The sequence below is a fragment of the Camelus ferus genome, chromosome 14 (assembly GCF_009834535.1).
Source record: "Camelus ferus isolate YT-003-E chromosome 14, BCGSAC_Cfer_1.0, whole genome shotgun sequence".
NCBI lineage: Eukaryota > Metazoa > Chordata > Mammalia > Artiodactyla > Camelidae > Camelus > Camelus ferus.
Window position 1 is genome coordinate 7,701,762 of NC_045709.1, and position 25,783 is coordinate 7,727,544.

Below are 25,783 nucleotides of genomic sequence, written 5' to 3' on the forward strand. Positions count from 1 at the left end.
AATTGCTAGACACTAGATATGTAACAATGAATAGAAAGAAGACAGTCCATGCCTTCAGAGGCTTAAAGTCTGGAAAGGTGGGGAGTTTAGGCTAAATTACCTTTAAATCCTGTGCTCCAGAGTTAGCATTCCATGATTTGGATGGGATTGCATTCATAGTTTGTGTCCTGCAACCAACACAAAAATGATTTCCAAATGATCTAGAAAAAGTGGTGAAGTATTAAATATTTCCCATGTGGACATTGGTAAAATAACTTTTTAAATCAGAAGCAGATTTGGTATTTTTATTCAGAGTGTGATTCAATTACAGAATGAAGCAGTTTTTAGCATTATGAAATCCAATGTTTAAAAATCTTTCTTCCTTGCAATTTTGTTTATTACAATTTTATAATCCTGAAAAGACTCTCTTATCTGAAGCTTTTCACGCATTCAGGTATTTTGCATGATGTCTGATGTGATCAGTAATAAAGGTTGCAATGAAGTAGTAGCTGTGATCATAACCCTAGAAGACAAAATAGAGAGATATTAATCTATTCAGATACATCAATATTAGGGACATTAAATATATCTTTCATGTCACTTAATTTGCTTGTAAATAATCAAACTATCACAATATAAGAAAGGTTCATAATCAAAGTAAAGTATATTACACTTCTACTTCAATATTCTCACTAAAAAATGAGTAGCAAAAGTGTGAGTAAAAATGAAACATTCTGCATAGCCTAGTTTCTAGATGCTGCCATTTATATGCAAAGAGAAGAAACAACACATTAATTAAATGTACAGAGTAAATGTGGTTATATCAACAAGGACTAAAAGACTCAGAATTTAGAGAGCTTAGAAATATGGGCAAGAAGTTTCAATTCACTCGAGATGCACTGACATCAAGAGAATGTTAAAATACAAAATAAGCACAAATAAACAATACAGAGACAGAACATGAGAACGCGCAAATGCTCTATTACTGGGAAGTTAAATACAGCCATCATAAATCATGTTAAGAATTTGACCTCCTGCATAGGAAAAGCATATCATGTCTCCATCTGAGGAAAAAAGAGTAATTCATTAAACCCTGGCACCCCTCAGCAATATACCAAACTGGATAAAAAGTCAGTAAACTTTCAAAAACTACCATGAAGCAGAGAAAAATGTAACGTGCCAAGCAGTTGAGCTGAAACAGATCTCTATCTGGTCAGTTAAAACCACTGATAGGTAATCAGTGGTAAATGGAGAGGCAGTCCTTCCTTGGAATGTCCTCTGTGTACAAAATAAGTAGCTTTCAAAAGAAAAAGAAAAGAAAAATAGGGTGGAAAAACTTAAGAGTGTTAAACATCAGAAAATTTGGGGGATAGTCCTCACCCTGCCAAAACAAAAGCAATATAATAAAATGAGAAAGATAAAAGTCTAAGAAAGATTTTTGCTTTTAACTTAATCTAGTGAATAGTCTCAGGAAATAATTTTTCTAAGCACGTAAGAAACAAAAATAGACCTAATAAAAATATGACATGGGTTTCAGAGAACAAGGCAATGTTCTCAGTCTCTTACTTCCAGGGGTATGCAATGTACATCTTGAGAACAGCAGTTAATAAAGAGTTCTAGTTTAAAGCCATCAAAGTAACTCAAAAGCAACCTGGCTTCTATTTTCAGTGGCCAGACTATAGAAGTAACTGATAGGAATGCTATCAGTTATTAAGGTTAAGTCTTGGAATTACTTGGTTTCACATCTCTCAGTGATTAGACCAGTCTCAGTTAACTAGCTAAATTTAGAGATGAAGGGCAGTTTTTTACATAAATAACGTTAAAGGAAAGCATTTTCCATCCATGCAACTTTTGAATTTTTAAGAGGTTTAACATATCCGTGATTTTCAGGCCACAAAACCTGTGAAATACAGTACCAAGTAGTACCTGTCTTTTTTCACAGATGAAAAGATGGATATGACTGAAAATAGGTATAGATGCAAGGAAACAGACACCTCAAAACACTCATGTTAACAAAAATCCTAATGTGACTTAAGTATGCTGTATTTTTATGCTGAATTTCACTTATCTTCAGCCAAGCCTTGCACCGTTTCAGGCACACAGTGGTTCGCCACCATGATTACTATTGTTATTTATTATTATTATATTAGGGAAGTCCCAGAGCAAACCAAAGTGACAATTTCGAGCTCTCAGGGGTGTATTGCAAGATAACAATGTATTCTATCTAACATACAAACCAAATGTCCTTAACTTCCATAATGATACTTAACTGAAGATCTACCTACACGAGAACATAGAAAATGCCTGTCATGAGGGACCAAGAAAGATTTTTTAAAATGTTAACATAAGGGCCAGAGAACACGTCAGAATCAATGGCATTCTGGTAGATAGAAGATGCTTGTATCATTAGAACCGGTTGTGTCATTCTTGACTAGTTTCAAGCTCTGTTTTGCAAGATTATTAAATGGGGGTGGTTCCTTTCATCAAATTCTTTTGAGTTGGTTTGTACATCAAACAGCTTGTGTGATTATGTGACACTCGAAAGGGCTGTCTTTTCCTCTTCTACCTCACACTTTTAATGGAAAAATTCTTGGGAGCAAACTTCTGACTCTCAGAGTATAAAAATAAATGAACACATTCTTTCATTCTTTGCTCAACTCTCAAAGAAGCAGCAGTGCTCCAGTAGCTACGATGAACATTTATTCTAACAGGCAGTGTTCCCTACGTATTTTCCTGACCTAATTAGCAAAGCTCAGAAATGACTTCCCGAGTTGTTAAGTCTCCTCAGAGGACAAAGAAGAAGACTGCTGAAAGGTAACTCACTTGTTTTGCACAGAGGCCAAAACTACTTCTGAATCTTCAAAAAGGGCCTGAGACTTGAGGAGGTACTATGGCCTTGCTTCAGTGTTGTTTCTGAAAGTTTCTACTAGGTCACTGAAATTTTCTTCTTCACTATGTTACTTCAATAACCGATAAGACATACTAGGCCTTCCCTCTTCAGACTAAGACTTGACCTGTATATACCAGCTACCAGAATTCTGCTACCTTGTGCATTTTCAACTTCAGATTCACTGAAGCCAAAAAAGAAAAAGTATGAGGTAAAAAGCCAAATAAATATCCGTACGCACTACCCTTCCCTCTCCATTTTTTGACAGTTGACAGAGTATAAATATAGATTGTGAGCATTTAATGCCATTAAAAAGAGGAAAATAAATGAAGTTGGGTAAACCATGACTGTAATAATCTTCTTTCTTCCTTTTTAGATCACTTATTTATATTTATCCCTTATTATTTTCAGCTTATTTAATCCTTCAAAGCTCCCATTTCATAAAGAAATACAGATAAACTGTACTAATAATCAAATGACAAAGCAGATGATAAGACCCTCAGACCTGAGGTAATCTGAAGTCAGTGAAGTTGGCTTGAAAATCTGAAAGTAGCCCCTCTGAAGTCGCTACCCCAGCATGTCCATTCAGTGGCCCATTCAGTTACAACAAACCTAAACATGACCTGCTTCAGACCGTAGTTCACTCTTAACCTGACCATGCTGGAAGGAGAGTGAACGGGAAATTTTGCCTGAGCTACAGGTTGTGACTGATGATGTCAATACCTTCTTCCTTTTTTTTTTAGTAGAATTGAATGCTTTGTCTTGACTCTTCATTAAGTACAGACAACTATGTTTTTCAGTTGCTTAGGAAATAGGCATTTTAGAAAGAAGTAAGTTGACCTGAATTTCATCAGTGTTCTAATTATAATGTTTTTACAAACAACTCCAGAGATTTTTTTCAGTCTTTGTAGGCAGGATCAAATTTTGTTGTTGCTAGCAACAACAGAATTTCCTGGCACAGACTCAGGGGAAGCAGAAGAGGCATCCAATATCACTAGTGCCAAGAAGTTAAAGTCATTTGGGAAAAGAAAACATGGTTTGTTACATCACTTATAGCTATAGTTAATATAGTTAAACACACTACTATCCTTATAATCAAATATCTCACAGTTGATGGTTGATCTAAAACATGTAAGTCTGATGATACATGTTCAAATTAACATAAAAAATTCTATTTCTAAAGGATAGATACTCACAAACAAGGCATATAAAATGTACTAGTTTCTGACATATTTTTGCACATGATATATGTATTGCTTATGTGTTAAAAATCTCAAGATTGCTAAGATCTGCTGCATGAGTCAGACAAGTAGCAGATCACGCACCATTTCTTCTTGTGTTAGCTCTAATTCTGTCCCTTTGCTCCTCAAGAGTACTGCTTCCCAACCATTGCTCGGGAATGGTTAGACAGACAACAGGAGGACAGTATTTGCAGTATTTGCTTCCAGTCCTGGTTGCACCATAAACTAGCTGTGTGACCTTGGTAGGTTACTTTTCTGAGCCTGTCTCATCTGTAAAACAGATGGCCAGGAAGCATATGTTGAAACCCACAATGAATGTCCTACTTAATGTGAAATACTGAAAGCTTTTTCTCTAAGATCAGGAATAAGACAAGGATGCCCACTTTCTCCACTTCTATTCAACGTAGCACTGGCAGTTCTAGCTAGAGCAATTTATAAGAAAAATAAAGGAATCCAAATTGGAAAGGAAGCGGTAAAATTATCTCTGTTCATAGATAATATGATCTTATATATAGAAAATCCTAAAGATTCTAAAAATAAACTGTTAAAGCCAATAATTCACCAAAATATCAGGATACAAAGTCAACACACAAAAAAATCAGTTGCATTTCTATATACTAAAAATGAATAATCTGAAAAAGAAATTATGAAAATTTACAACAGCATCAGAAAGAGTAAAATACTTAGGAATTAACCAAGGAGGTGAACTACTTGTACAAATAAAATTATAAATCATTGCCAAAAGAAATTAAAGGCACAAATAAGTGGAAACACATTGCATGTTCATGGAATGTTAAGGTGTTAAGACTACCCAAAGCAATCTATAGATTCACTGCAATGCCTATTAAAATCCCAATGACAATTTTTGCAGAAATAGAAAAAAAAATCCTAAAATTCATATGGAATCTCAAAGGATCCAAATAGCCAAAACAATCTTAAAAAAAGAAGAAAAACCCCCTGAGATCTCACACTTCCAGATTTTAAAATTTTCTACAAAGTTACAGTAATCAAAAAGTGTGGTACTGGTATAAAGATATACAGACCAATGGAATAGAATAGAGAGCCCATAAATAAACTCTGAAATACATGGTCAAATGATTTTTGACAAGAGTGTCAAGACCATTCAATGGTGAAAGGATAGTCTTTTCGTAACTAATGCTGAGAAAACTAGACATGAGATATCCACGTGCAAAAAACTGGTTAGATCCTATCTAACACCATATACAAAAATTAACTCAAACTGTATCAAAGACCTAAATGTAGGTCCTTTAACTATAAAACTCTTAGAAGAAAACATAGGGCAAAAACTCCATGACAATGGACTTCCCAACCATTTCTTGGATATGACACCAAAGGTACATGCGACAAAATACAACAGTCAAAATGGACTTTATGAACTATACGGATTTCATATGAACTTTATGAATATTAAAATATTTTGTGCATCAAAATACAACACCCACAGAGTACAAAGGCAACCCACAAAATGGGAGAAAATTATTTGCAAATCATTTATCTGATAAGGAATTTATATCCAGAATACATAGAGAACTGATAAAACTCAATACAAAAAGCATTCAACACAAAAAGCAACTCAGTGCAAAAATGGACAAAAGACTTTCTCAAAAGATATACAAATGGCCAATAAGTACATGAAAAGATGCTCAGCATCAGTAATCATTAGGGAAATAGAAATCAAAATCACACTACCACTTCATACCCATTAGGATGGCTACTATTCCCCCCTCCCAACAAAAAAAAAAACCCAAAAAAACAAAAAAAGGAAAGAACAAAGAAAGTGTTAGGGAGGACGTGGAGACATCAGAAATTGAAACCCTTGTACACTGCTGATGGGAATGTAAAATGGTATGTATACCTGCTATGGAAAACAGTATGGAGTTTCCTCAAAAAATTAAAAATAGAATTACCATATGATCCAGCAATTCCACTTCTGCATATATAACCAAAAGAACTAAAAGCAGAATCTTGAAGAGATGTTTGTACATCCATGTTTATAGCAGCATTATTCACAACAGCTAAGACTTGGAAGCAACCTATGTGTCCATTGGCAGACGAATGGATAAGCAAAATTTGGTGCATACACACGATGAAATACTATTCAGCCTTAAAAAGGAAGGAAATTCTGACACATGATAAAATGGATGAACCTTAAGAGAACTATGCTAAGTGAAATAAGCTAGTCACAAAAAGACAAATGCTATACGATTCCACCTATATGAGATACTCAGAGTAGACAATCATAGAGACAGAAAGTAAAATGGTTGTTGCCAAGGACTGGGGGCAGGGAGAAATGGGGAGTTAAGGTTTAATGGGTACAGCATTTCAGTTTTGCAAGATGAAAAGAATCGTGTGGAGATGAATTCTGAGGCTAAGTTATGTACATAAAATGAAGAGGAATTAAGGTAGAACCTTGTCCTTTTATTTTACCACAACAATAGCTGCATGTGTAAAGATATATAAAAGCCTTCCTATTTCTGTGGAATTTGGTCTCAGATATCATTAACTTAGTAAGGAGGCTTTCACTTAAAGCGTCTTATTATAATTAAAAAATGTCTTGTGCTTGCTTCCACACACATATACTAAAACTGGAAGGACAGAAGATTAGCATGGCCCCTGTGTCAGGGTGACACACAAATTCATGAAGTATTCCTTATTTTTAAAAGAAAAAAAATTTACTTCAAATTCTAAAATAAAATAAAGAAAGTATAGTGGAATCTTGCTTTTTTATAGTTAATTTAGAACAAGTTAAGGTTTCCTAGTACTTACCTCTTGTAATCTAAAAACAACAGGGATTTTCTTTTCTGTACAGGCAGCTATGAAGTTATCTGGTAGTAACTGTCCATCTGAAAGAAACTGGTCATCTTTTCCTTGATCAATTAGTATATCCAGCTGAGAGCCTGGATAGGACTTCACAAGGTGGGTAGCATCATAAGCCTATGAGAAGAGGAGAAATAATAATAAATAAGTTTGAAGGTCCCCAGAAAGATATTCTTCAGAATATCCTATACTAGAACCAAATAGAAATTTAAAGTCATTTAACCTCTAAGGCCTATTAAATTGGAAATATGCTTTTAAGTTGGCTTGCCTGATTTTTATCTATAAAGTCTTCAGAATTCTATTCTCAATTATAGTCTCTTCCTTATTTTCAAGCAGTCCTAGGGCAATGGCAAGAATTTTATCTTTCAAACATTCTTCATAGTATAGCTTTATTTTCCTTTAAACCTTTAATCTTAATCACCTTTCAAAGCCACTTGGAGAAAGATGATCTAAACAAGATTCCTTTACAGGCTACCTCTCCCCAACTTATTTCTCCCAATCATTTGGTTTTTTACTTAACTCTTCTATTAGACCATAAGCCCCCTGTGAACAGGGCAGGTCATCAACTTCATGACATAAGATCTCAAAACTCCACACAGGTTCCACACATGGTGAGGACTCAAGACACTGATGTACATGCAAAGTGAATGCACTGGTCTCAAAGTAACTAACGGTAATAACTTTCAACATTTTTTCAATATAATGAAAATCTAAGCCAAAGCAAAACAAAACTTTATTCTAGTGACTAAAAGATTAACCTTCCAATTTGTTAGGATTTCAAAGACCAAACTTAAATAAAATAGGGGTCCATGTGTGAATGACTTTGAACAAATAAATAGCACTAAGATAAAAAAGTTCTTTTTTTCCCCCACTCAAGTATTTTCTACTTGTTAACATGCACATGATGATGAGTTCATTTGCAAAATATTCAAACTCTTGATGGAGTTTGCAAATAGCCCATTTCTGCATAAGAGCAAAATGAGTCTCAGGAAAAAGGGCCATTTTTATTTTCATTTAGAAACATCTGCTTCGATGCTTGAAAAAGCAATCTTGCTGTTGGAAATACTCTCATAAATGTACATTACATACACAATATCTATTTGTAAAGGCTTTTAAGTCTGGAATTTAAAATCCAAATTTGAGAGATGTTAGATTTTGAAACAGATATATAAAATAAAAAGACAGGCTTTGTGGTTTTTATCATACAATTGAGCACATAATTAATAAGAGGTAAGTCTAAATTTAGTAATATGGTTTTTTTTGAAAATAAACATATAAATTAATCATTAGCAGAAAAAAAAAGGTAGCCTCAGAATATTTGCCATAGTTCAATACAATTTAAAAATCATTCCTTGTTATTATTGTTATTTGTGTATACTTCTGCTATTTATTTTTAGCTCTGGATCCTGAACTTGAGTGAACTAGGAATATGTCTGTAGTGCATAGCTTTTCAACAAATTTGAAAACTTAAGAATGAGTATTAAGACAGCTGTCCAGTACCTACCTTCCATTTACTTTCATCTGTTCCCAAATATCCACTAAAGGCTTTTTTGCCCCAAGGACAGAGCACTGGGTTGCAAATTGGAGCAAATGCTGACACAGACTTCAGAAACAAAAAAGAATTTAAAAACAAGTTATATTTTGCTAAATCAAATATGAACAGATATTTGCAACTTGCTTCAAAACTTTGACCTGCCATAAAAATCCCTGTGAACAATTTTCCTTTTGCTATATTATGGGCTTAGATTGTACATCTCTCCAAGATACCACATCCTTTATGTGCTCTATTAAAAGAGCTAATAAAATATAAATGCTAAAATAGCATAAAATAATACATTATGTTTTCATTAAAAAAGGCACAAATGGAGTTTTATGTTCAGAGTTTCTACTCATTTTTTCCACTTAAAATTAATGAGTAGCAATATAAAATAGTTCATGCCTACCTTTATGAACATGTTCTTAAATTTGAGACATATTATTTTTCTTAAATGGTGCCAAGAAAGCACTGAGCAATGCCCTTAAATATGGCAGACTTTTTACACCATATAATTGTGTTCTGTGATGTTTTTCACTGGCGAAGGTGAAGAGATGGAATCTCTCAGTTTGAGTGCTTATCAATGTATATGTTTATCAATGTCTACTAGCTTCTTTAAAGGATAAACAATTTAACTAAATTTGATTTTCTCCCTCAAACACAATAAACTGATTGCCTTATGTACAAAAAAGGGAAAATACATCTTTATTTAAAAAACCCACTGTCATGCCATGAATTAGTTCAACTTTACAATAAAAAAGCTTACCAAAAGGAAAATATTTGATGTCACAATAAGAAACTGCCATGAGAAAATTTTTTTTTTGAGAAATATTTTCATATTTCTTAGTAGCACACCTTAAATGATTAAGGAGTCCTTCTTAAGGAAGCAAATGAATTAAACAAATCTTGAGGTTTCTGATAGGCTTACGATTTTTAAGACAAAAGCAATCTTAAGATGATCATTGCTCCAACATTTCCTTTTTCAACACAATGATATGCTTGCTGCTGTGCTTAGTATGACATTCTACATATGGTGGTTGTTCTAACTTGGCTCATTTAAACAAACAAACAAAAAGTGGACCCACAAAGTTTCAAATAAATGAGTGCAGAGGCTGAGAGTGATATTTTTCAATCAAGCTCCATTCCAATTTTTACCAAAGGCACTGAGAACAGGGAATTCTTAAACTTTTACAAATAATGAGTATCTTCTTCTACCTCAGAAAAATCAAACTTTGGAAAAGATATTCCTCGTAAAAAATGTAAGTAAATGATAATATACTGCAACAGTAACAGCCAAAAATAATCTTTAGGGAAAGAAAAAGCCTAGAAAACTATAGTTTGAATACAAGCAATGAAAATTATTTATGATACTTCTAGCAGACCAACAAGAAACCACTAGGATAGAATTCCTACACTTCTGATTCTGGTGTATAAGCCGTGTAGTCAAATTTATTACTCTTCTCTTACAATTCCTTGAAATTCCTAACACTAGAAAAGTTTAGTCTCAATACTAAAACAATGGTATTTTAATTTCAATCTTTTAAAGCTCCTAATACTATACTATTCAAGAGAAATATCTGTCGCTAGAAGCTTAGGTAATCTTACTTTATATTTTCCAGGATTCTTCAAAGTACAAATTAGAGCTCCATGGCCTCCCATTGAGTGGCCAAAAATAGACATCCTTTGGGGGTCAACTGGAAAATTGGCATTTATGAGTTGAGGAAGCTGAAGAGAATTTAATAGTGGGACAAAAGATATGAGAGAAGTTTAGGCTTTTTCAAAGTTATGTAAAAAAAATTACACAATCAGTACTTCCAAATCACAGTTTTAAACTATAGTAAAGATTAAAAAAATATGTCAGGTAAACAATGGTTATAATATATCACTTAAGAATATATGGTACTTCCTCTTTAGAAAGCAACTTTAAGAAAATGATGCAGAAAGACACTTTACAATGTTCTAAAAACTTCTGATCTAATAATTTCACTTCCTGGAATCTATTCTAAGGGAAAAGTCCTTAGGAAGAAAAATTATATGCAAAGATAAACAAAGCATAATACTTATTATGCTAAAAATATGTAAATATATAAATAACCTGCATTAGAAAAAAGTAAATCAAGGCATATGACAGAATATTATACAATTATTTAAATTATATGACAAGTAGATCAGAATATTAGAAATATTTTATACAACTAAAGAAAAAAAGAGCAAGATAAAAAATATTTTACAATTGTATGAAAACTAGTTATAAAAAAGTCCAGAATATACCAAAATATAGTTGTTGAGATTACAGAATGATGGGTGCTTAAAATTTTATACTATTGTTTCTGAGTTTTTATGATGTGCACGTTAACAATTAATAAAATTTAGAAAAATGCATAAGGTGCACATAAATATTATTAACAGAAGCAGTGCTTTACCACTTTTCCCTTCTGATTATGGTTAATCACTACAAAATATGTCTGACTGAACCAGCTGCCAGAGAAACACGAAGTTTTTCATATACTATTTTCTCTGCATAACCTGGGACGTGTATACAGGAATGTATATAATCATTAAACTCTTTACAATTGTACTTAATGTTAATTTAAATTGCAGTAAATAGGCTTATGGTACTAGTAAACTTTGGAATTTTTACTAAGATGATTAATAAATGTGTACCAAATAGATTCAACAATACCACACCCTAGTTTAAAATTCTCAGAACTGGAAGGACCTCTGTGTCCAAAATCAAACTTTGGCAGTCATCAATTAATAATCACACTATAAATTAAATTACCTCCTCTGTTATATAAGAGTACATTCTGTAGTTAGTTTTCCAAGGATCTTCAGTGGCATCCACATAAAACCCAGCACCAGTGCCAAAGTCCCAGCTGTCATCTTCTCCTTTAATATTGCAGCCACCTATCAAGGAAAAATTTTGTGGTTTTATCTACTCCATAGTAATGGCCCATGATTAATAACACACTTTGAAATGAATCTCGAAGTTCATTTGCATTAGAGCTGTTCACCAAATATGTGGGCTCTCTGCCTTTAAGCACATACTTCCTGCCCCCTTGAGTGGGGCCATGTAACTAGTTCTAGCCCATGAGGCAAGAGAAAGAATGCCCTTCCAGGCTGGGGGATTCTCTGACAGCATAAGGCACACTGGCTTTGCTGAGGAGGCTCCCTCCTGTGTATTCTGAACATAACCTCCCTCACTTGGTTTTTACCTGTCAAAGGGCTTGTATCCTTTTTTTTTCTTTCAGAAATGTATTGACATTCCTTCTCTGATGACTCTCCCCATTACCCATATTCCTTTTCTTCTCTTTACCACTATGACCTTAGAAGGGAAGCAGGACAAATGCTTATGTTCAATTCACGACCTTGAACTGAAAATGTTTCCTTATGTACTTTGGAATCATTCTATCATGTTTCCCTTATTTACCTATCCCTCAGTGGGGTTTTCTTATATTCTTTTAAAAAATTTATTATGTTTTATTTTACACACTTGCATGTAGTTAAAAAGCCAACCACTAGAATTTTGAATGAAATTACAGTAATATGTAATTTGAGGGAAATGACCTCTTTATAATAGTGTCTACTCATACAGGAACATGGCATTTTTCTATTTATTAAAGTCTTCATTTATAATTGTTAGTGAATTTTATGGCTTTTAAAATAAATGTTCATATTTTCAGGTTTATTCCTAGGCATTTTATACTTTCAATGCTGTCTGGAATTAAATCTTTCATTACATTTCCTGCAAGAAGTCTTGCTTTTGTATAATATGGACTGTGAAAGGAAATGCACTATTTTCCAAGGCCAGCCATTTAATGTCCAGATAGTTTTAGGTACCATTTAAATTACATTTCCTGACACTTCTGGGTCATAAAACAAGTTTCAACTATCTGATGGACTGAATTCTCAAATATTTGATATTCTCATTTCTCTAATATAAACATTATTATCATTTACATTAAAATTAATACTTGTTTAACTGTATGACTGTTTGATGACTAACAGAAATGAGACAAGATAATTATCATGTGACAAGACAGTTTACCCAAGGAACAGAAAAAATAATTTCCTATGCATTGTGGGTTATTTTGACACAAGTGCCAATATGATGTATCAATTGAGGGTCGCCCAACATGTTTTAAAGTGTCTTAATCTGCAAAATGAAAATAGCAAACTGTCCCCTTTCATAAGAGTGGCATTATGAATAAAATTCAGTGAGGAAAATGTATAGCATGGTATTTTAGAGTCATGATGTTGCTTGAAAGATTAACAAATAACAAAAATATAAAATGAATTGTACAGTGTATATAGTATGTCACTTATAGCTTAGTCTTAAAGATTTATATTTTTCCAAAGGATCTCTGGAACAAGAACACTTACGAGGGCTGGTATCTGGAGCTATAATGATGAGGCCATGTTCCGAGGCAGCTTGATGATAACCAGATTTTAATATAAAATTTTGTTCTGTGCAAGTTAAACCTGAAGATCAAAAATATTGTTATCTCATGTTATACTGTTATGGTTTATAAGATTTAACCTTTTTATAACACAGGAAAACAAGTTCACTAGTATTATTAAAAAGCTTTTTTTTTTTAAGAAGTAATGCTGAAGAAGTCACTAAAGCTCCCCTTCTTATAAAATTTCTAACAGTATTTACCTTAGAACTGTCTTAGGTTAAATGCCCCCATAGCTGTCCTTTGAAAGTCACTCACTAAAATCTCAATTACTGGAATCCTTAGGGCCATGTGTTTGGGAATTCAGAATTTTTCAAACTGTAGAATGGCAATATGATGCATAAACCAAATGCTGTAACAACGCCAATGGTATGTTATCAAGCATGCTAATTAAACACGTTACTATTCCTGCATCAAAACACAAACATTCACAGTAAGTGAGATAATGTAGTCATCATAATACAGATAGTATTTTTATATACAAGTAGTTCTCAGCAATAAAATTTAGCCTAATCATCTTTATATTCTTCAGTATACTAAGAAGAGAATAATGGTCACCATATATTTTTCTTAAATTGAGTTTTAGCCCCAGTTTTTACAACCATTTCTGCCATTTTTTCCTAGCTCTGTGCTTTTCAGTCATGTGATAGAAGAGATGACTCAATTCTCTTACTACAAGAGTCTAATACTATAGTGACATGAGAATGGCCAAGAACAAACTGGCAAGAGATGTTTGCACTAAATACCACCTAACTCAATGGCTCTTTTCCAGGAGCCAATGCTAAATATCCTAATACATCTGATAATTAACAATGTCAAAGCTTACTGATATGCATGAAGCAATATGAATTAACTACAGAACACTTTAATAGTTTCTATTTATCCCCCAATAGCCAGCACAGAGACTTATGAAATGGTTGCCCAATAAAGATTTGTTAAATGAATCAATAACATAAGATACAGAGATACAAGTATCATTGGATAAAATGTTGCAGGAGTTTATGGTTAAATAAATCATTAGGACAAACATACTTTATATAGTTATGGCAAGAGAACAAGGTCCTTGTTTGTTCCCCCACAGAACATCTTCCAGAGATACTGAAGCCATATCATGGTGGAGAACTGGCCCAGATGCTGACAAAAGGTGAGCATTTTGCTGACCTTAACATAAACATATTCAAGGGAGGCAGGGTAGTAGTGTAGAAAGCATGAGTTTTGAATTTCAGACAGGTCTGGTTCTAAATGTCTCAGTCACTTACTAGCTAAACAAAATTATGCAAGTAACTTGAATATGCTGAACCTCAGCTCTTTCATTTGAAAAATAATGGGAATAATATTGCCATTTTTTACTCTTAAGGTGGCTGTGAGGATTAAAAGTGATAACACATAAGGAGCCCTGAAATGTATCTGGGACACAGTGCATAGTGTCTTGCACTTGAGAAATACAATCTATTTAGAGACCAGAAAAAAATTTGCTTTTTTTTTTTTTTTTTTTGGTTAGAACATAAATTTCTTGATTAAGATAGTAGGGAGTGAATTGTAGACTTATAGAAATGAAGATAATTCTCCTTTGTAGGATCACATTCAAGTATATGAAGATGGGTAGTAACTAATATCTACTTGATCAGCTCTACTTATTTTATATGAAGAGCTGGGGGGTTTTTTTTGATAACAACTTTACTGAGTTATAATTCAGATGCCATACAGTTCACCCATTTAAAGCGTTTGGGGCTTATTCTTGATGAAACATACATAAGGGAGGATTTATTAAATCAAAGTCATAAGAAGCAATTTTAAAGAAACACAAATAGAACTCTATGATGTAATTTGGTTCCTATGAGTTTCTTCCTATGTTTGCTTCTAAAGATGAAGTGCCAACATCTTGTGAAAGAAAAGTTAGCACAAGGTTCAAAATACTGGCAGCAAAACCTTACTCTCTCACAATCCATTCTACAGTCTTTAATGATCACCACCGACTAAGTAGCATTAGTGTTCTTTAGTGATGTTCTAGATTATTGCCAGAGAAGACCTGTGGAGTCCAAATAAAATATTCTAGAGAGCAACGTAAGAAGTTACTTGTCTGTGGTTTCTAATCAGCATATCACAGGTGTCCTAGTATTGTTCTATTTGAGTGGTAAATTCTCTAAGAAATGCTTCGGTAGGTACAAACTAAATAACTTTTCTAAGCTCTTGCCATTGAGTCTAGAACTTTATATTCTCAGCTAAATTACTTGGTCTAATTGAAAAAGAAGTAAAATAAATGTAATTCAGTAGGTCTGAAATTAGTCTCAGGATAAAGCAGTAGTAGACTATGACAGGCTCCTAAAGTCTTTTATAAACGATTCAGAAAGCACATCAGTAAGTCAAGACTGAAGAGTAAGATCAACTGGTTAAAAAGAAAAACAAACTCCTTTATGAACCAGGGCATAAAGCTTACCAGACAGCCAATACAGTGCAGGGCATTTTCCGGTTTCTGCCTTTGGTGGTAAATAGACAGCAAATTTCATTTTGCAGCTCAGTTCAACACTGTAATTTCAACAGCCACCAAAAAAACAAAAAACCCCCACAAAAACAAAAATAAAAAAAACCTCAGTAGTCAAGACATAAACATAAAATAAGTCATTTAACATTCAAAATAAGTGATTCAACATTCAAAATAAGTGATTCCACCAACATTTAAGGATTGACTACATCTTAGCTCTTAAAGAAAGAACAGAGCCAGTTTAGCATACTGATCTATTAACCAACCTGAATCTATGCTGTGTATAGTATACAGTCATTCTGAGCAGTATGAATAAAAGAGTAAGTGTAATATCCTCAATGTAGCACTAATATTATTAAAAGAAAAACTGTTTCTGTTTCTAAAGAGATGTATGAAATAATAAATCAGCTTGCATAAAACGGCTACATATTTGCTCATGGGCACTGAAATGTACCACATCCTTGATTTGTTTTTTTATCACTAATGTTTTGTTATCTTCACTAATATCAAAACTAGGTAAAATAAAGTTGATAAAAAACACAGGTATTTTTCCATGTTAACAGTAATTCATGCAACAATGGTCTTTTATGGGCTTATTTAAAGAGTCAAAGAGATGGAAGCAGAATGAGAGATATCTAAAACTGTATCTTCTTAGTAGTTACCTGTCATGTTCAAAAACTTTCTGCAATCCTCCAAAGCACTTGTTGCTGGAAATCTGTTTCAATGCCATTCTTCTCCTATTAGTGAAGATTAATCTCATTAATTGCTAGAGAATTAGTTCCTAAAAAATTGGAAACAAAACCTAACTCTTCAGATAAATTATCTGAACATACAACTGTTTTCCACCTTGAATTTTTTCACACTAATTTTCTCTGATAAATAATATTATGAAACTGACTAATTTTGATATGTGCATTTACACTTGTTACTCACTTTAGAAAACTTTAGTACTTTGGTATGTCATTACTAATTTAACAAGCTTTTTTGTGTGTGTCTGTGGACTGCCCCAAATTCTTTTTAGAAAGAGGCAGAAAATAAGTAAGTTATTAACTAATTACTTTAGCTTATAAGATTAAAAATTGTTAATATGTTACCTGTTAATTGTAACACAGGAGTCAGTGGTATGACTGATTATGGCTGACATTAAAATGGGAGGAAAATGATCTAACAATGATTTTGATAGTAATAACAGGTAACATTTATTTAACACTTACAGTATGATAGGCACTCTCCTATATGTTAAATCAGATCAAATTACTCATCCTAGGAAAGTTTTTCAGAGGAAGTGATAAACAACTTAGATCAACATTTCTCCTCTTAAAACAAACCAGTAAGTAAAACATAATGTTGTCCTAAGTGAATTAAAAGTGCAGTTTGCATGGGAAAATTTTCAAGTTTGGTAATTCTCTTCTCTCCAACACATCTTTAAAATTTTCATAAATAATTTTAAACTTAAATGTTAAAATACCTCACGTTATTCATTTTTAATAATAAATACCAAAAAAAAAAAAACAACTGGAAAACTATCTTTACGGTAATTGCCTGTTGAACAAAGAGGAAATCAACGGATTCTGATTTGAATCTCTCAAAGGATTCTCTTTCCCTTTTTATTACAAATCAGTAAGCCATACACACTAAATAAAAAATCCTCTGATACCAGGAATAGCCATTACCACTCTGGTGGTCTTCTCAGTGAAATGTCCTACAGTATGCTGATCAGTGGTGGTGTGACAGTTACTCTAAAAAGATATGTAATAATTACCTTAGAAAGCTCATTTTGGAAATGTCTCTGCAAAATTCTAAATAAGATTAACTTCAATCCTACTTGTAGGTAATTGCTTCAATAAATTCAAATACTTAGCTGTGCACTGGAAATCTGGGATGTCAATCAGAAACTGTGACATCAGAGTCCCTACTCTGCTGCTATGCTCTCCTGCTTCCCTGAGGGTCTTTAACTACTCTTAGAAAAACTTTTTTTAGACATTTTAAGATTGCCTAATTTTATATGATTAGGGTATTACAATTACCCACAGAAATTACCTTCTATTCATAGGTTTATGCTTTTAATCTACAAAAGACCAATTTTTAAACAAACTGCCCACCAGATTTTATTAATTATTGAATGTTAATTTCAGCTACTCTTGTTCATGACACTGTCTTAAATAATGAATGAAAAGAGATAGATGCAAACTTTTAAAATATATATACATGAGACCAAGGAATAAAATTTATTTGCTAATTATTCTACAAGGAAATCCTATCTTTTTAAACCTAGCAAGGGCTGTCTGCTTTCCCAAAACATGATACACTGAGTACATATCTAGTACATAAGAGGTACCTAATAATTATTTGCTGAATTAATGAATGCATTTTAAAATCTCTACCTACCAGTTTTGTGAAAGTTTTAAAAATTAGCTTATTCTCTACCTCTATTGTTTTTATACTTTGTTATTCATACCTAGGCTACTTCCTCTGCTCTTTGAATGTTCCTTAATTAAAATTCAAAATCAAATACTTTCCACTTGGCCAGAGAAAACAAAGTTAAAATAATGTTTTTTAAGTTGGTAGAATGAATTTTAAAAAATAAAATAAAAGCTTTTAAAGATTTTTTTCCTTAATCACCCACTTTAGAAACTATCTTCAATTTTGAATCAAGAAAAGTTAGGCTCAAAAAATATGACATAAGCTAAGAACTAGATATGATATACTATGACAGATAAGATATGCTAGGTGACTACATTTGTCACTAAAATTTTTCTATGTGAAAAACAGCATATTTTAAACCAAGTTATTAGATTTTTCATTCAACTTTCAAAGTAACACATAAAAAATACTTTAATGTACCTGCCCAATTGCCACTTGCTTTTTTGACTGCACCAAAGGGAAGATGATCCTGAAAAAAATGCCAAATGGTTTACAAATGGACATACTTTTCACAACAAAGGTTATACAGACATGTACAGTCCACTACATATTCTCAACAGGGACATTTTCCTCTCTTGAGGTAGGCGACTCTGGGTAATGGCAACATGGAAAGGGCAGCTGATGGAACAGCACCACCACTTTACCTTGGTCCTTATCCAAGTAGCTCAATAGCTATTTTGCCACAAGGTCCAGGGTTTGGTTAAAAACTTTTGCTGGAATAAGATTCCCACGAAGAAAAAAATGTTTTCTTTTGACATAAATACAAAAAAAGTTTTGAAGTGTAATTTGAAAGTATGAGATATAGTCAACTGCTGAGTGAAGAAAATGGGAGTGGAGACTAGAAAAACAGAGAAAGATTAAAAAAAAAAACCCTGACCTATCCAGGTAAGAGTTGTAGGTCACACTTGTAATGCAGAGAGGATAAAGGAGGGAAGAGATGGACTAAAGGACTACTGAGCTGCCTGGCTAGAAAGTATGAACTGGTGAGAAAACTGACTGAACTTAAGAATGATGCTGAAGTGACTGATACACAGAGGAAAATAAACAGAAATGTATGTAGCAGTGCACACTAAGTCTGCACTACTTATTTGTCTGACAGATGTTTCATTTAGGTTCTAGAGCAGATTTTGTGGGAGAAATGCTGTTACAGAGTAGGACAGAATAACAACAAACCCCCAAACCCTTCAAAAAAATAAAAAACAATTTCACAGTGGCAGTTTTCCCAGAAAGTCAATGACATGGACATCAATATTCTTCAGAAAAGAAAGGTTCTCTCAGTGCATGATACATGCCAGGCCAATCAGGTGTAAATTATTAAAGATAAAGGCATCTTTATTCACAAAGCATCCATTCCCCCCAAAACGTCAAAATGTCAAATCTTACTTTTCTTCCTTTTACTGATTGAAGCCAAATGTTATCTACCTCCAGAAATCTGTGTTCTTTTTATTTTACCCATTCTTCCTTCTTCCCATGAGTCTCAAAACTTTTCTATTTCTACCTGGGCTTTTATTCCCAATCTCTCAGACTCCTGGATTTTGATCCATTTCTCTATTTTCAATGTGTTCCATCCCACTGGCTCTTAACTACCTTTACAGGTCCCCTAACATCACGAGATTATGGTATTGCTGACAAGTCACTCCTTTGTTCAAATCTTCTCCTCAGTGAAAACTCAGGATCTGGGTTCTTCTCTTCCTCTTTCCTTCTCCTCCCATCTATCCCCCTTTCCTTTTCTCTTCACACTCTTTCCCTAACTCCCATTCCCTAAGTTTCAACTACATTTTCTGGATGAAAGAATCTAAATCTGCCTCTCTAGATTCAATCATTCTCAAGCATTGGTACCACAATTTAAATTTCTTGCTGGACTGTTCTAACAGGATATGCCACTGGCTACTAAAACTCAACACATCTAAAATTACACTTCTATCTCCCACATTCAAACCATTTTTCTATTCCTTTGCTTCTTTTTTCATCCATGCCTGCCTTGCCAAATCTACATCTGAAATGTCTGGAAGTTACCCTTTCCTTGAATTTCCACTGCCACCATGGAATTAAAACTTAGCTTCCTACTTTGTTTCCTTTTTGTATGTCCCACTAAAGCCAATCCTGCATGGAGGCCTAGGACTTTAATCCATTTAACTTACTGCCCAATGGATCCCTAACATGGCCTATTTAGAATTGTTACTCATTTACATTTATTTTTAATTTTACTTTTCAAAATTGCGATAAACGTGTAAAATTTACTGCCTTAACCATTTTTATGTGCATAATTCACTAGTGTTAAGTATATTCTGTCAGCTTAAAAATAGGGTTAGCTTGCCCACATTAACTAGCAGATGGGAAATGGTTGACCACCTCCACCATACTACTACAGATGTAGAGAGCTAATCCCATCAGCTGTCAGGCCAATAGTTGAAAACCATTAAGTCACTGAAATGGAAGATACTGTAATTAATTATATGATTTTTCCCCCAAGTTTGATGCCATTAAAATGTCACAAAACTGAAACTATGAATTGACAAAAAGGATGAATAAAATTACATATTACTTCAGTCACATTTTTAACTCTGTACCAAGTATAATCGCTTTTCTTTCATAAAAATTTACCTATTGGAAGTGAAAAAAACATTCACATGAATGTTTTAATCCACCCTTGGGAAAAACGTAGCATCCATGAACTCCAAACTCCTTAACTTGGCTCTCAAAATTGTCTTCAATGGTCCCACAATGTTTTCCTGGACTCTTTTTCTATTATCTTAATTTAGTCAAACTCAATTATGTGTAATTCTAGTATAGCCTGGATGTTTCTACTTAGGGTGTCATGGTATAACGAGTTTACAGCAGGTTGTGGAGCCAGACCCTTCAAGTTCTAATCCTGGCTCCACCACGTACTGCTGCATGGTAGTACTTTGGTAGTGGGAGTGATGACTATGTCAACTTTCTATGCCTCGTTTCCCCGTCTGTAAAATGGGGAAATTAATACGATCCACCTGATAGGGTTGTTCCAGGACTGAGTCAATTCACGTGATCACTTACAGCACTGCTGGCAATGATACCCACACCGATGTTAGTTATTATTCCCGCAACCCCGAATGCCCTCCAGAGTCCGCTCAAATGCCATCCCCCGGACGACCCAGTCAGAGAAGACCTCTTGGCCCCTACAGAACTCTGACAGAGCATTTACAGCACGGTCAGACTTCGAAAGTGCTTGCAAGTGCGTCCGGAGACACAGGCTTCCCCAATCCCCGGCCTCCTGACCCACGGGCCCGCCGGCGGGGACCGCCAACGCTTTGGGGTCTGTTTTCTCCATCAGCTGGGCACACATCCACCTGACAGGAAGAGCCATGTGAACGTGGTGGGCACTTGGTAATTGAGCAGCTGCTCCGCAGAGACGGCACGCACGAGCGCCCCGGGTTCCACATTCTCAGCTCAGTGAGGAAAAGGATTTGGGACGAGGCGCCGCGCCCAACCCTCGGCCTCTAGCCACGGCCCGGATGCACTCGGGCCCGGGGCCGCCGTTTCCGTGCTCGCGCTCTCGCGACTCGCCGGGGGCCTCAGCTTCCGCCCCCACCGCCCGCGGCAGTGTCACCGTTGCAGCAGGAGAACTCGACGGGCCGAAGGCATCCGGGCCTCTGCCCTGATTCAGCCTTACCTCAGACCGCGGCTGGAAGAGGAACAGCAGCCGTAAGGGAAAGATGGGGCCTCAACATGGCCGCCGGTGCCGCCCCCTCGGCCCCGCCCACCCTCGGGCCCGCGCGCTTTGGGATCCAAATGCCTGAGTCCCTTCTCAGCCCCGCCCTTCCACACCCCCGCCCCAGAGGCTCCGCCCCCACTGTCCCCGCCTCCTCCGTCTTCTCACGCCTCCTCGCAGCGCCATGTGGGCGGGTCCTCCTTTTCTTGACCCGCGACCCGCCGACGTCAAGGACTCGCTGGCCGTGCTGGCCCGGCTCTCTCTTTCCGGGGGACGCAAGATAAGGCCGAGGCTTGAGTAAACATGAGCTCTGGCCCCAATTAACTCGTGGAAAATGTTTCCACATAACCCTTTGAAGTTATTTAGAAACCACGGCATAATTTCAAGTCTCCCCACCCCTCCAAATCTTCCCGGTTCACTTACTTGGTAACTGGAGTTAAACACGAGTCTTTAAAAAATCTCCTGTGCTGGAAACGTAGGAGCTTCAGCGGTGTCCTCTTTTCTCCCTTCTTTCAAAGTTGGTTGAATTGGGTAGTATAGATGTTGGCTGATGGCTTACAGAAAATAGTTCCTTGACCTTTTGCTCCCTTTGCTTCCTTTAACCAAACTGATTGTGAGTGTACTTTGCCCGTAGAGAAAATTAAATCTGATTACCAAAAAAGCTTACTAAAATTTTAAATGAACAGCTCGACTAATTGTAAATGACGTTTTCTGAAAGATAGGGCTGGTTTCATGGGCATGCAACCTGTGCTGTAGAACAGGATCTCAGAAGGACACTGCACTTGGTTTAACTCTTTCCTGTGCCACATTGTTAATAAACTTTGGAAGGGCCCCATATTTTCCTTTCACACTGGGCCTTGCAAATTATGTGGCGGATCTCGCTGAAAGGACTGGTAGGTGAAGTGGAACTGACGTTATAAATATACCACACAGAAGATTGCCTGTCAGAACCTGTCCTGTGGCCCAGGCCCATTTGGCCGTGGACTGAACTAATCTGTGAACTGAAACTGTGCAACTGTGGATCAATTGGTATGCAGTCTGGGGATAGTATTTATTTAATCAAAATAATGTTTTTATTCTGAGAAATTATTGAAATGAAAAATTTGTTTTACTTCCTACTGTTTTTTAATATAAATCACCGAAAAGGGAATTTTCTTCTGAGTTTCACAACTAGAACGCAATACCCAAGTTTGTAAGTTGTTTAGAACTGATAGGAAATATCTGTAAAAAGTTAAAGGTGTGTATTTAATACATTGATTGCTGTGGGGTACAGACTAGCCTAAGAACTGGGAGATGAAGTCTTTTACTGAAAGGTTCTTGTGTTAACACAGTGTGGTAATAACCAGAACTAAAATTTATTTTACATAACATGTAATTATAATAATTCCAATAAATTTATTTCTTCTTTAAAATTATAAATATAATTTTATAATATATAACTTGAAAAGACATATGTATGCACCCCCCCCATGTTCACTGCAGAATTATTTACAATTGCCACGACATAGAAACAACTTCAGTGTGCATTGATGGGTGATGGATGAAAAAAATACGAGATTTTATACATACATATAAATAATAGAATATTATTCAGCCTTAAAAAAGAAGAAAATCTTGTCATTTGGTACAAGATGAATAAACCCCAGGGCATTATACTAAGTGAGATAAATCAGACAGAGAAAGACAAGTACTGAATGATCTCATTTATGTGTAGGACCTAAAAAAAAAAAAAAGCACAAAACCGGAAGCTCATAAATACGGAAAACAGACTGGGCGGAAAGGTCCGGACTTCCAGTTATGAAATAAATGAGTCCTGGGAGATGGTTCAAGATGGCGATGTAGGGAGAGCCTGAACTCCCGTCCTCTCAGGGACGCACCAAGGCTGCAGCTACTTTTGGACAATTTACTCCGAAAAAGACCTGAAAACTAGCGGAGCAACTACTTTACATCTGCAAAGGGAGCACGTCAAAGCAGGTAGGAGAGGCCGAGCCAGAGTCTCAGCCATAAACCCCACCGCTGGCTCTCCGGGTCGCAGTCCCGGGGGCCCTGGCAAAACTGGAGCTTCTACCCGAGGAGCAAAGGGTTCGCCCACTGCTTCAGGCACCCCAAGTTTTGAGGCCTATATTTGAGAAATGAGCCCCCAAACACCTGGCTTTTAAAACTATGAGACTCAAAAGGCTGGAGGAGCTGAGAAGCGGCCCGTAAAGGGCTTACACACTCTACTCATCCTTCTCAGGGCTCAGGGCAGAAGCAGCCCAAACGTTTGAAAAGTGCCCAGACTTCATGTGAAAGAGGTTAATTTGCTCATCTTAAAACATCGCTGCCTGACTAGCTGTCGGTGGGGTGCTGGAGCGGTTCGGAACACTCCGGGGAAGGGGTGCTGGTGCGGCCATGTTCATGGTCTCCCTCCGCCTTGCTAAATCCGGAGGCTGCCGGTTTTTCTCATTTTGGACTTCTTTTTTCTTTTAACTTGGGGGTGCCCATTTTCGCGCTCTCCCTTTGACACACTCCACAATGCCAGTGTCTCCTGGAGGGGAGCTTTTACACACGTCTGGTGCCCTGGTTTTTGCAGCTGCAGCCCAAGGGAATACCCGGGCCCTGGGGCCAGAGCACCAGACTGGACCCCAGGGCACTGCTCACACCGCAGACTGAAACACAAACTACTCTTTCCGAGAAAGAGGCCAGCCTGCCATTCTGGGTGTCCTGTGGAGCTTTGGCTTAGGGGGCTGGCTACATTTCTGTTCTCATCCCTTTCTAAATATAGCACTATCTCCAAATTAATAGCACCTTCGCTGATTTCAAAGCTTCATAAAGTAAAAATTACATATTCCCAATTTCATGATTTCAGTTATTCATCCCACTTTTTAATTGATTTTAACTATTATTATATACAGTATTAATTCTATTAATAATACAAATATATATTTGAAAAGAACAAAAATATAGAATAGTTCAATAAATTAAATCACCAATAAGCCTACTATTTAGAGAGAATGTAATTTCTCTGCTAGGCCATCTGATCATTTAAAGTTTGAAAACACTTGCCTGTAAAGCTTTTTGTGCCTGACAAATTTTTGGAAGCAGTAGTGAAACCTTTTTCACTTTCTAACATGATTATTTAGATTTTTAAATTCCTTTCAAGGTAAATTTTGATAACTTATGTTATCCAAAAAGGTAATCTATATGATCCAGATTTTATATTTTTTGTAGCATTTTCTCTTAAACCATAAAAATCTCCACACCTGCGGTTATCACACTTTCCCCTTGTTAGCGTTGAGTGTTGTGTTCTTTCTCTTTTTAGCTTGGCTTTTTCATTCAGGATTCTTTTTAGTTGGTCTTTCCAAAGAACAGTACTTAGATTTATGTATGAATTTTTAAAATGGAAATTTAAAATGTAGTCCTGCAAGAGGGAATACTGAGTGAACTGTTTTGAAGATTTTTACTACTCTTGAAATATACTGCCAAATTGCTTTCTAGAAAGTTTGTGAGACTCATGTGCAGTGTTTATCTTTAATTCTCCCTTTCACAAATTGGGTATAGTTGCTATTTATACCTCAATAAGATTGGAAAAAAATAAAAAAACAGACTAGGGTCATATTATTAATGCATTGTTTTAAAATTACTCCATATTTTCTTTTTGACAGTTGTATAGTGTTTCATTCTGTGGATGTAGTACGTTTTACGCAACTAATGCCTTATTGCTCTGGTTACCAGTGTGGCATAAAAACTACTCTAAAACTTAGTCATGTGAAATATCATTTTGTTGCACTCACTCTGTGGTTTAGAAATTCAGACAGAGCACAGTGGGGACGTCTTGTCTCTGATACATGATGTCTGGGGCCTCAGCTGTGGAGAACTAACCGCTGAGGTGACTTAATAACTGGGAAATGAAATCGTCAGTGGGTATTTTTACTTACATACCTAATAGTTGATACTGGCTCTCATACAGAGCCCCTGCCTCTCCATGTGGTCTGACTTCCTCACAGTATGACAACTAGAGGGTTGCTGGACTTTTTACATGGTGACTGAGGGCTGTAAAGAAACTGCACAGCCTTTTCTGGCCACTTTTGTTGCATCCTATTGGTCATAGTTGTCACAAGCCTTCCTAAATTTCAGGAGAGGGGATATAGATCCCATCTCTTGATGGGAGAAATGTCAAAGAATTTCTAAAACTAACCACACCTGTTATGAACGTATAAACTGTTTCTGATTTTGTTCATTACAACAACACAGCACTGAACGTGTGCATGCAC

At 35.6% G+C, this 25,783-nt stretch overlaps 1 protein-coding gene and 1 pseudogene across 1 annotated transcript; one reads left to right on the forward strand and one right to left on the reverse strand.

Moving 5' to 3' along the window:
- Positions 1 to 268: 268 nt before the first annotated feature.
- On the reverse strand, positions 269 to 21,605 carry ESD (esterase D). Its single transcript, XM_032496144.1, has 10 exons — positions 21,492 to 21,605; positions 18,263 to 18,311; positions 16,081 to 16,155; positions 15,374 to 15,462; positions 12,863 to 12,961; positions 11,262 to 11,386; positions 10,085 to 10,204; positions 8,450 to 8,548; positions 6,895 to 7,062; positions 269 to 502 (listed from the first exon to the last, which is right to left on the reverse strand). Exons 3-10 carry the CDS (start codon positions 16,146 to 16,148, stop codon positions 422 to 424), a joined length of 849 nt encoding a protein of 282 aa, XP_032352035.1. The 5' UTR covers positions 16,149 to 16,155; positions 18,263 to 18,311; positions 21,492 to 21,605; the 3' UTR covers positions 269 to 421.
- Positions 6,687 to 6,786, forward strand: LOC116668771 (annotated as a pseudogene).
- Positions 21,606 to 25,783: the final 4,178 nt, after the last annotated feature.